This window comes from Medicago truncatula, chromosome 5, assembly GCF_003473485.1.
Source record: "Medicago truncatula cultivar Jemalong A17 chromosome 5, MtrunA17r5.0-ANR, whole genome shotgun sequence".
Classification (NCBI taxonomy): domain Eukaryota; kingdom Viridiplantae; phylum Streptophyta; class Magnoliopsida; order Fabales; family Fabaceae; genus Medicago; species Medicago truncatula.
The window spans coordinates 27,339,349-27,352,121 of record NC_053046.1 but is presented as its reverse complement, the minus strand read 5'-3'; the positions used below and the strand labels follow the sequence as shown (position 1 = coordinate 27,352,121).

Genomic DNA, 12,773 nt, shown 5'->3' with positions numbered 1-12,773 from the left:
ACAATTCAAGATCTCCCGAACACCAAGTTAGGCTAAATGGGTTGAAAATTATTAATTAATTAAAATGATATTGAAATAATTTTACAACTTTAAAAAAATAAAAAAATAAATAAATTTGCAAGGTGAATACCTAACCAATTTTTATCTCCTAGAAAAATATCTTTCCAAGAGAGAAGTGAAAATTATGTGTTGCAAAACCTTACCATGGGTCAGTTTCCTGTTGTTGTTGTTGAAGTTTCTGTTGTTGGGCATTCAGTTTGTCTATTTTCTATTGCAACTTGTTCATTACGTATCCTTATCTGATCATCGATGAGTCGTCTTCTAACACTACTAGAAAACTCGGATTTAGCGACGGCCTTTTTCCGTCGCAAAAGACTTAAAATTCCGTAGCAAACGACTTTCTGACGGGTTTTGCGACGCTTCAATAATCCGTCGTAATAATGGGGGTCGGAAAAATTGACCGACGGAATATCAGCTCCGTCACTCATTGCGATATTCAGTCGCAAACTCCAAATATCCGTCGCTAAACCTCTCGCAGTATGGATACGTGTAACCCAGTTTTCCGTCACAAAGTACCGACGTTTAAAATATCCGTCACAAATTACTGAGGGGAAAAACCGTGGCAAATAACTGAGAGAACACCACCGTCGCAAATTATCTGGGAATTTAAATAGCGTCGCTTTGATATCCGATGCTACACTGCAAGACAAAATTTTTGTGACTTTGATATTTTCCGTCACAAATAAGTTTTTTTTCCCTTAAAATTAGTTTAGAAAATTTCTCAATTATTTCTCAAAACACTTTTGGAATATAAAACAAGGTGATAAAAAATCACAAGATAAAATACATTAATATGATAAAATACCATAAAAATCACATTAATATTTGATGAAAAACCTTTTTGATTGCGTTCACAAGAATCACACTACTTATCTTTTGCATCAAAATATATTAAAATAATAACTAAATAGTATTAGAACATTTACTTTAAACTAAAAGTTATAATCAAATTTTCAAAATAATATGATAAATAATCAAGTAGGTGGACACAGATGTTAATCCTAACTCGAACGATGAGGTCCATAAGGAGGTAGATATGAATGGCTTTGTGTAAAAGACTCCATGAATTTCTGGAATTGCTCTCGAAGCAATCGCGAATCCTCTTGTGACTGCTCTCGAGCTAAACGTGACTCCCTCTGTGATGCACGAATCAATTCCTCGTTAGTCTTCAACCGCTCCTTGAGTTCCATGTTTTCAGCTGACATTTTAGATATTGCAGTCCTCATATGCCCAAACCATAAATGCGTCCTTTCTTGTCGACTCCCCCAACTACGTCCAAGAAGATGAAGTTGTCTAACTGATGGTCATTAGACACATCATCCCCCTCTGTTTGTTGTGAGTTCCTTTCAAAAATCAGTCTTTCATATTCATCCTACAATGCAGCCCTATATCTGTAATAATAGAAGGAAAAGCATGATCATGCATGTTGTGGCAGATGAAACTTCCTAATGTTGGGTATGCTTTGATAAAGAATTGATTCTTGGCTTCACTTATGCACCATGTGCTGGTGTATCAACATGGTAGTATCCCCTATTCACTACTTTTCTGTTCTAAACAAATTTCAGAACCAAAATATACAACAATGATTATGAGTATATAACTGATAACTTTTTCCATAAGTTGAAATGGGCTTACCACAGTTTGGCTCATGTACTTTTTGTGATTGTTCACTAAACTATCTACACACTGAGAAGTATGATTTAATGACAGTTGGAGTTGCAGCGACATCAGGACGGTTAAGCTTGTCATTCGCATAGCTTCCTTGGAAGGAAGTTGTTGTCCTGTTTTCATGAAACCGAGGAGTGACTTTAACAGATTTTCCACGTTGGACATAACTCCTGCTGGATAACTGAAGCAGCTGAAAAAATGCTTATGATTTTAAGCAATTGTTATTTTTTTATTTTATTTTAGATTCTCATTTCTTTTTTGAAAATATGTAACAAAGTGATATAAAAGTGATTATTAATTGAATTAGACTAAAACTAACCATACAAGCACTGCAACTTAATTCAATGGCCAACAACAATGAGTTCAATATGAATAATGAATTTAATATCAGCAAAGCAAACTAAGACACAAAGGAAATTTCTTAAATGAAGTAAGTTTTACTTGTAGTAATTGTTTGAAGATCAACAGTGACTATTCAAGTTGAGTGTCCGGGTGTTGTAGTTGTTGTCTAAACACCAATTCATTTAAGCTTGGCTTTGTTCACATCAATATAAAGGGCTCATCTTATAATAATATCATTTCTCTTCATGCTAGATAACAAAACCAACTGAACAATAGTACAACCAAAATGTATTAACATAGAATCATATATGTAGCTTAGAAAAAAAACATGTCATATTCATTTGATCCTTGAAAATCAGTAGAATTAATATATTACACTCCCTCATTCTATTATTCTTGTCACTGTTATTTTCTTGCCAAAGTAAAAAAAAAAAGCCAAAAACAAACCTTTTGCAAAATATGTGGTAGAGCTGCTTCCAGACTTCTCAAGATGATGCCAAAATTGTGCTAAAAGTACGAAAAGAATGAAGGAGACTATAAGAATGTGCTAAAAAGCCAAAGCATCATTTACATAACGGGCAAGCATAAAAATGAGGACCATCATAATGGCTAATTCTCAAAGTTCAGACCAATTTCACCGCACATCACACTTTTTATTTTGTTTTGTTGAACAGTTACTGCAACTGGTCCGTTTAAACTCTCTTTTAGAATCTACAACAGACAGGAAAACTATGATATAACTATAAAAATGCACTAGACACTCAAAATCAAAGGCTTATACATAGAACAGTGCATAAACTAAATATCGTACCTTGTAAGTACCATCTTTATCTGTGCTTATTATTACACAATTTTCTTCTTTTTTGCTGCAATGGCAAAGCTCTATCAGACATGAAAATCATGGATCTGCAAGATGTGCATGTGTGCACATCTGCATGTGTGTGTGTGTGTGTGTGAGAGAGAGAGAGAGAGAGAGAGGGGGGGGAAAGCGAATTTGTATGATATAATGAATGCTAAATTTAACAAAAAACTTACCGAAAACGCACAAGAGCATATAACTCAAAATCATTTCCTGCGCCCGAAGCTAATGAGCCCTCTCCTTTACCATCGCCCCCCTTCTCAGCTATAATAACCCGTTTTTTCTTTGAGTCACCATAAATATTAGAAAGCCACTCCATATCATTTGATTCACTATTTTTGGAAGGCCCAAACTTTAATAGCTCCTCTTCAGTAGGAACAACATCCCAAAAATTTAACGAATCTAGAGATACTTTCTTATACAAAAATCCATCCTTGAGCAGCATGCCATCAAGAACATGAAAAACCTTACCAGTTTCTCGGTCATGTTTTATTTGGATCAGAGGTCGGAACTCCCTGCAGAATCACTGAAAAACAATCCCATCAGACAAACTAACTATCCAAAAACAAAGTTAGGAAAAAAAAGGAAAATAGGAGAAAGGTGAAGAGATGAAAACCTGTAATGGGTGTTGAGAACACAGAAAAGAAGAGATCTTTGCTCTCTGATTTTCGATTGGTACAGAGATGTTGTATACAAAAGGGGTCGATTGCTCTCTGACGAGGATGGTGGTGGAATGGGAGGTTTTGTTTTCAGGAGAGAAGAGAGTTACCATGTTGTAGAGAAGTAAAGAGTTGGAAATGAAGCATGATTTGGAATGAAGAAGAGTTGAAGAGAAGAGTAATTGAACAGATCAGTGTATAGAAGGCTTTCACGCCTTTGGCTGTAAGGAAATGGAAAGCTTTTAACAAAAAGAGAATTGCTCTTGACACATTGGATGAAGTTGAGGCACAAGAGATTGAGTGAGTGTCCAAATTGAGAACTTAATATAAAGATAGGGACCAATTTAATGGTTTACTCAATTTTATTTTGAGAAAAAAATCTGAATTTTTTTTCTGATTTTTGAAATAAAAAAAAAATCCATTTTTTTACATTTAAAAAAAAAACAGATTTTTTTAATTTTTGAAAATTAATTTTCAAATTATTTACTTTTTACATCTTTTTTAAAATAATTTTAAATAAGAAATTAAATTAATATTTTAAACCATTACATACATGTGTCCCTGTGAGCTTAGCTCAGTTGGTAAGGACAATCCATAATGTATGCAAGGTTCGGGCTTCAAACCCGAACACCGCAAAAAAAAAACCAATACACACATGTCAGGTTTTAAAAAAATCAAAATTAAAATAATTACATAGTGACGTGCCACATCAGCGTCTGGATGGAGACATAAATATTTTGTGGAGAATCTTCATATTGAAATTTAAACTTTTTTTTTATAAGGGTAAACCGGAACTCGCCCAAATTACAAGTGATAAAGACATATTAATAAAAACAATTGAATTAAAATTTAAATATAAAATAAGTGATTTTTTTTTTGACATATTATAAAAACAATAAAAATTGAATTAAAATTAAAATTTGAATAAAATATAAGTGAAAATGAAGAAGAAAAAAAACTAAAAAAATACAAATTAGTGGGTCAAGCGTTTGTTAGTAGAAAAGAAAAGGAAAGATTTTGAAAAAAACAAACGGATATAACTTAGTACTAATAAAAATCAAATAAACAAATTAACAAATGAGAAACCATGGCGTGGTGGTAATTATACTTGATCCTTGTTACAAAGTTGTGGGTTTGAGTCTCATCTCACCCAAAAATTTCAATTAAATTATTTTGCATCATTTAATACCAAAAACGAGATAATTTCTTTGTGACGGCATTCAAGGACGTCGCTAAATATTAGAGGAATCTAACGGAATATGTGACGGAGCAGTTAAAGATGGAATAAAACCGTCGCTAAATACCTCACAAAACTTGGAAACTGCACATTTTTGACGGAATTTATGACGGATACGTAGGGACGGCAGAAACCCTCGCAAAACCTGTCGCTAATGATATATTCACAGCATCCCTCACAAAATCCGTCACAATTTGCGACGGTTTACAATACCTCGCAAATTTCCGTCGCAAAATCTGAATTTTCTAGTAGTGTGAAACACAAAAATGGCATAATGGCGCAGAAATGTGAAACTAAAGTCTCAAAATAAGGTTGTGTATATACAAATTATCTCACCATTCGTAGTTATTTATATCATTGGATGATTACTAGTTGTTACTCTACAATTAGATTATACCTATGTCCTGTCTTATTCATACATATATAGCCGCCTAATTTGACGTTTCATTAATGGTTAATTTTATATGAAATAAGATTGTAACATTCGATGAACATAGTACAAAAGCACCTCTTCGAACACTTCCCCAAAAAATTCATCACTTATGTTATTGTGTTGTTTTAGGCTATTTAATTATTTTTATACCTTCTTTCAAAAAAAATTAATTAATTATTTTTGTACCTTTTTAAAAAATTTTAAACATACCTGTATCAAATTCGTATCAGATACCAATACTCTGCGTATATTCGCAGATTAAAATATATATTTGAAATGTAAGATTGTTTTTGTTATTTATTTATTTATTTGTGTTCTTTTTTAACAACTAATTTGCTAATATTTGTCATTATAAAATAAATCATTTATTTTAAGGACAAAACTTAGGTTAATTTTTCTTACATGCTTTTCGTATAGTTCTTCACATGATTAAAATTCATTTTTTATGGTTATAATAAACTTAAAAAAAAAAAATTTGGGGATTTGAGAAACCACAGATAGTTGTAAGTATTTTATGTGATATACCACGCGGATAACATTTAAGAAAATGCATTAAGTTTTATCCTTATTTTAACTCTAACAAAAATCTTAGGTGAATTCCCTTAGGTGCTTTTCATATGATATAAACTATTCATGAAAAGTGTATTTTCAGCTAAAAATCATATGAAAAACACATAGAAATTCACACGAGTTTTTACTTATTTAAAACTATTTATGTGTTTCTCAGTTTTTCTCATTGATTTTATTTTATTTTAAATTATATTTCATTTAGCATAGATTTTGTCAAATTTGAAAGATAATTCATTCATTTTTTAAATGATAAATTGATCGAGAAAATTTTAGATGACTACTAGATTAAATTATTTATTTTAATTTATTTTATATATTTATAAGAAAAAAAATTATATTTTCCTACATGTGGTTATTGTTTTTATTATAAACATGTACTCCTGATAATTTTTCAACTTGGATACTAAAACTTTATTTATTTTATATTTTGAGTAGGTTTAGTTTTTTGTTAAAAACTCAATAAATATCCGACGCAATGAAAGGTAAAAGTTCATGTAACTTATAGATGTGTTCTTTGCTCAGATTTTTTTAGATGTAATGGAAATAAAAGTTCATGAAATGTTGCAAGGTAAAAGATTTTTTATTATTAGTCTTGGATGATGTATGGAAAAGAAACTTGGAATTGTTATTTTAATAAAAGCCGCTCTCAGTTTTCCATGTCTAACCTTACTTCCTTTCCCTTGTCTGATTGTGAGTTTGCAAATTAGTTTTTCACGGTGCCGTTTCAATTTTTTTTAGTGAGTTTCTACCCCCATTTTATTTTATGGGGAGTTTCGAAACCCATTATATATTTTCATTGTGGATTTCTACACGTTTTCATGGACTTTTTTTTTATTATATTATGCTAGCGAAAAGACGGATACTCACTTGCCCATCTTTCCGTTCTTTTTATTGCACAAACGTTTGAAAATTATAAAAAAATATTTTTTTTTTTAAGAAATTTTGATTTTGATTTAAATAAAAACAAAATGCTTGTTGCTTTCAAGTTAACAAATCAAACTAATCAGTTATATATTTCAATGACACCAACAATATAACAACAAAATATAATTTAAATTCTTTTCTTAATGACACCAACAACAATCTTTATTATAGAAAAAGTTATTTAAATGTATAATTGTATGTATAAATATATTCATCTAGTTAACACCATTCTAATTTGATTCAGACAATGCTTAGAATGCTAAAAATTATCTCCGGCTGGAGGGACATTTAGACTCGTGTTGATGATGAGTTCCTATAGTTTACTATAGAAGGCAATCACGTTTGGCAGATGGCTGAACGTTTGACCATAGGCGAAAGTTTTGAGACAGTGTACCACAAACTACAGACTTCATCACCAATTCTAAAGTTTCACATCAAATCATTAGAAAACTTCTTGGACGAAAACTTAAAGCTTCATCAAAACAGTGGAATATTTCATCTCAGTAATTTGGCAAAGGAGGTAGATGGTTGTCTACAGAAGTATTGCAGAAAAAACATAGTCAACTCAAAATTTGTGATTTATTCTTATATATTTGTTACATATGTTATTTATATAAACATGTGTTTATTACTTTCCGACTCTTTTTATTACGCTAACGTCATAAATAGTATTGTTTTGTCTTTGTGAAGTTGGCTAAGATGCATTTCTCTAATCTGGTAGTTCATTCTGCAAATCTTCCACAATTAGTGCACAAACGAAATTAAAATGACAGTTGGTAGTAATGGGTCGCCCATTTGTTTGTAACCTAGCTTAATAAAAATCAAATAACATCAAATAGCAACACGTGAGAAATAATAGTAATCTATTTGTTTATGACTTGCTCCCTCCGGTCACTATTATAAGCAAAAATTTACTTTTTAGGTTCATTCATTAAATGATGTATGTGGTCATGGAGCAAATTTTTGCTTATAGTAATGACCGGAGGGAGTAATCAGTAGTAGTATATTACGTGTAGTGCAAAGAAAAAAAAGTAGGGCATGTGAATAGGAGAGGAAGTAAACGACCGTAGCAGGAGGAAGAAAATCCAGGTTTCAGTGTCGATCAGTGTGAGAGAATTTTCTCCAATTTTGTTCCGAATTGAGTCTAATTGAGTGAAATCAACGCCAAATTCACCATGAATGTTAGATACATTAACCACCGATTGATTCTTTGATTAGGGTAAGTTTCTTTCACCCAAATTCGTGATTTACTTATTAAAGTGTCTTCTCATATTTTATTTTTGACATTTAATCATAAATTTTCTAGTCAGACCAACCGGGGGAGGAGTCAAAGGAATCAAAGACTTTTGCTCGTTGACTTTGATTATCATTGGGAAGCGTCAGATAAGGTATGGGGTAAGAGAGAAGAGTTCGAGATCATGAGTGTAAATTAATTGAGATGAACGGGAAGCCGTATTTTCCAAAGTTCATTCGGGGCCCATCGCAACGGTTGCAGCCCTTTGAGGGAATAATTAATTAATGTGCAAATTTAGACGTGAGAAGTTAAAAGAAGAATTTGAAACATTATTAAGGTGTTGCTTGATTTAAATTATGTTAATATGTAGTATTTGAAGTCATGGATAAATTTGTGTGTGCTTATGCTTGATTTGCTGCAACTATTTAGATTGATGGCTTATTTAATGATTGATATAGATGTGATGTGATGTTATGTATTTGAATGTAATTTTTAGTATGCAACATGTATATGATGACTATTGGAATATGATTATGTGTGATCGAAAATATGATAAGTGTTGATGAATGAGATGTCGATTTGAGATTAATAAGCATTGATTTTATTCTTTAGATGACAAGTAGTGGTGGTTCGAGCTTATACTGTAGATGACGCTCTTAAGGAGTATCTTAGGTCAACGAGGGGACAAATTAGATGTAAGAGGGAGAATCTTTGAACTTTAGGGTATCTTAATCTATGACAGGAGGGTTTTCTTAAATTTTAAAATGTTGTTACTGTTATGATGTGAACTTTGATGAGAGAATGATGATGAACGAATTGAAAATGTGAAGTTGAAAGATGAGAATTGAGAAAAACTAGTTTAGTTTTTTCTAATTGAGTTTTTAGTCTTAAAAAGAGTGAATAATCCAGTAGGTTAACCTATGATTAGTGTTTGAATGATAGGTTAATCACAGAGTGAAGATTAGGGTTGAAAACGAAGTTAGGAAAGGTCCCCTAAGGTGAAATCGCATAAAATCTATGATTTATGTAACCTAAAACAAAAATAAAGACTGGGATTTTTCTGTTCAGAATTAGGATTATGTGTCCTCATGAAATTTGTAGATATGAGTGTTAGATTTAATTTGGAGTTGGTCTGACCTTATTCCAAAATCTAGAACTCAAGATATGATCAAAATACTACACATAGGTCAGCAGGGTCGTGCTCTGTTCCGAGGCTTAAGAAAACCAATTTTCGACTATTTTATGTTTTGAACTAGGTTTCGATGTAAACATAAAGGTTGTAGATATGGATGTCAGTTTTCATGTGGCTTTGGATCGACTCCAATAGAACATCAAAAACTTGAGTTATGATCAAAATACTACACAGAGGTCAGCACGGTTGTACATTCTGTCTAGGTTTAGGAAAACCAACCTTTTCACCCCACTTTGTATCGAATTGGATTTAGGTTCCTTCATGAAACTTGTAGATATGGGTATTAAATTTCTCTTAGCTTTGGTTTGACCTCATTCAGACATATTGATGACGTTCATTTTATAATGATGATGAGGGTGATGTTACTAGTTATATTGATGGATAAAGTGCATGTCTATTTTATATTGATGATGATAATGTCTAATTTATATTGACGATGAGAATGATGACTTATAATTATGATGATGATTTGAATGATGATGTCGAATAGGAGTGATTTGAACGATGTCTAATTAATAGGGGTGATATGTTTTTTTTTATTTTTATGTTTATCTGTTTAGTAGGAAACAATTTTTTTAAAAAAATAGGAGCTTTATGCAATTTGATATTTTAAACAGGGGTAATACGGTAAAAGCAAGCACTGAATTTAGGTTAAAATTAGGGCAACAATTAGTATTCGGATTAACTTTCATATATGTGGCGAACAAAATTAAAATGAAAATCGTGACTTGCAGGCAAAAACAGAAAATCTGGTGACAGCTGATATTTCAATGGTTAGAAGATGGAAAGATATCTAACCGTTTTTGAAATGACCATTGCTGCAAGATTGCAAGGTGATTTCCAAATAACAAATGGTTATGGGCCTACAAAAGCTGCACAAGTTATGAAGGTAAAAGGCACAAGACATAAATCCCCACATATAGAAATATATTTTTGTCTAGGATTTTTTTTAGAAGAATTATTCTTGTCTAGGTTATAAGTTTCATTATAATGTGATATGATATGATATACAAGTGAGGATTATTTTTTCCGTAAAACCTAGCTCAATTGAAAATGTCAATATTTATTGTTAGTTAATATGGACGTCTTCATCCAAATTTAAACCCAAAACCCCGTAGTTATATGTATGAATCTCAAGTAATTTGCAATTTCAATTGTGCACAAAAAAATGACCTCTACCTACATTTCTTTCAAGTTGGACGTCTTTATATTATTTATATAACTAATAATTATAGTACTAGATTTATACATTTCTTTTAAGAAATGAAGATCACCTTAACCCCTCATTTAAGCATGTTATCTTGCAAAAAAACAAATGGAAACATGTCTCTTATTTAAAGTATATTTCACATTTTTATGTGTATATTTTCTTTGTTGAGTATTTTTGGGTGATATATTTCAAGCAATTTTTGTTAGATATATAGCTACCTTCTATATGTGAAAAATTAACTAGTTTTCGTTAATAAAATGGTAATACCAATGATTTTGTTTTTTGAAGAAAAATACCAATGATATATTAGTTGTCGTTTTCTTTTTGACATTATTTTTTCAAAACATTATTAAAAAGATGCCTCAAAACCAAAAATTAATATTTAAAATTTAAAATTTCTTGATTCTCTCATATGTTGCCTTTGAACGCAATCCAAACCTGGAATCATGTATTCTCTTGGAGACTGGTAAATGTAAATCTCTTCTTGTTCTCTAAACTCTAAGGTCTTCTTACAAGTCGATGGAATACAGTGGAAATTCTTTTTAGATAAGCAATTTAGTTTTTTTTTTTTTTGTTCCTACTACGGGTGGAGAGTGAATTACATATGTTCTATCATAGAGACAATTGAGTCTAGTGGGGAGTTCGTGCGGGGCAGGCCGCTTTGAGTGACAATTTTTTGAGTGTCTCTCGAGTCGCTCTACCAAGTGGTAATCTTCTCGTGTCTCTCCCCGATCAGGTACTATCACCACAATTTTTTTACATAAAAAAGTCAATTATATATTGTTTGTAATAATTGTTACACATGATGATAATTGGTAGATGGATTATATACTTGAATAGTTTGATTTTTAGTATTAATTCTTTTACAAACGATCGATCAGTTTTTTACAGGTTCAAATGACACTCATTAGCAGCATAAACTTTTTTTATTTTACTTTTCTTTTTATGTTTATGTTCAAGTTTATCAAATTTGAGATATGTGGCAACTAGCAAGTTGTATTGTGCTTAATTGATGGTATTTTTTTTAATTAGGATCATTGGAGCAGTTTTATAGTTGAAGATGATTTCAAGTTCATAGCTAGGAATGGATTAAATGCAGTTAGAATTCCAGTTGGTTGGTGGATAGCTAGTGACCCAACTCCACCATGGCCTTATGTTGGAGGTTCTTTGCAAGTAACTCCACCATGGCAGTTAGAATTCCAGTTGGTTTGTGGGCTGTGTAAGTTCATTAACCAATTATAATTCTTTTATAATAATTTTAAGTAATTGCTCAAGATACCTCCTTCAAATTGTTCAATCGAGTGTCTGGATCGACATTTTTTTGTGAGTAAATTGTGATCGAGTTGTAGCTTCTAATGAATATGTTTTTTCTTTTTAATTTTTTGAGCAGTTTGAAGGCATTATTGAGCTGTAGTAATATTGTTGATTAGGTTTGTTTTGAACCTACCAATTATAGTTACCAAAAAGCTAGATTCTAGAATGCAAATATCTTGATTAATGATGAACTTTGCACGTTAACATAACATTGTAACAAGTATGGTATCCTTATAAAAATTTATATGCAGGAAACACAAGTATGGTGTCCTATATTTCTAGGTATACAAAAAACCCTAGTCTATATTGAACTCTTAAACGAACCTCTCTCTCCAGGTGTAACCCTAGAGACCATAAACAAGTACTACAAGGCTGGTTACTACGCGGTGCGTAAACACTCCACCACTACCTATGTGGTTATGTCAAATAGGCTAAGACCCTCAGAACCCAAGGAACTCTTTCCTCTTGCCAATGGTCTTATGAGGTCTGTAATTGATGTTCACTACTACAACATTTTCGATGATTCGTTTGAAAACATGTCTGCTCAACAGAACATTGATTTTATTTACAATAATCGTTCATCGGAGTTGAATTTTATTACAACATCGAATGGTCCTCTTACTTTCTTCGGTAAATCTTAAATATTTTCATTATAATTCTCCATATATGAATGTGGTTTGATTTAGTCATCATTTTAAATTATTCTTTTAAAATAGTTATTTCAATTACAATCAAATAGTTTATATATTATGTTTACAAACTCAATAGGCATAAATTGATCAAATACACAATTTGTCAACATTGGACATTCAAAGATACACAATGATATACAATATTTTAAAATATGTATGTTGTATTGATTTATGAAAAGTATAAAATTTCATGTCATCAAAGATTTTGTGCTTATCTCTTGTTTTTAAAATGGATCAATTTTGAATTCAAGGTGAATGGGCTTCTGATTGGTGAGTCAAAGATGCAACAAAAGAGGACGCTTCCAAAGATTGAATTCTGCTCTTTATCCAAACGGTTATGCTCATTTCCAAAATAAATGACCAAAATGCCCCTGCATGA

General features: G+C 31.5%; 1 protein-coding gene across 8 annotated transcripts; it reads right to left on the bottom strand.

The window, feature by feature from the left end:
• Positions 1-1,165: 1,165 nt before the first annotated feature.
• LOC11433533 (protein RNA-directed DNA methylation 3) lies at positions 1,166-3,463 on the bottom strand. Of its 8 annotated transcripts, none has more exons than XR_003012007.2 (7): positions 3,106-3,463; positions 2,882-2,936; positions 2,709-2,781; positions 2,518-2,577; positions 1,849-1,918; positions 1,696-1,754; positions 1,166-1,451 (listed from the first exon to the last, which is right to left on the bottom strand). XR_003012007.2 is itself a non-coding variant. In XM_039834323.1 (7 exons), exons 1-6 carry the CDS (start codon positions 3,372-3,374, stop codon positions 1,740-1,742), a joined length of 525 nt encoding a protein of 174 aa, XP_039690257.1. In that variant the 5' UTR covers positions 3,375-3,463; the 3' UTR covers positions 1,166-1,451; positions 1,696-1,739. The 8 variants fall into 8 exon arrangements, 5 of the variants coding, with proteins under 5 accessions (XP_039690257.1, XP_039690258.1, XP_024639184.1 ...); XR_005646273.1 differs by having other exon boundaries at positions 1,699-1,754; XR_005646274.1 differs by having other exon boundaries at positions 1,849-1,909.
• Between the last annotated feature and the right edge of the window lie 9,310 nt (positions 3,464-12,773).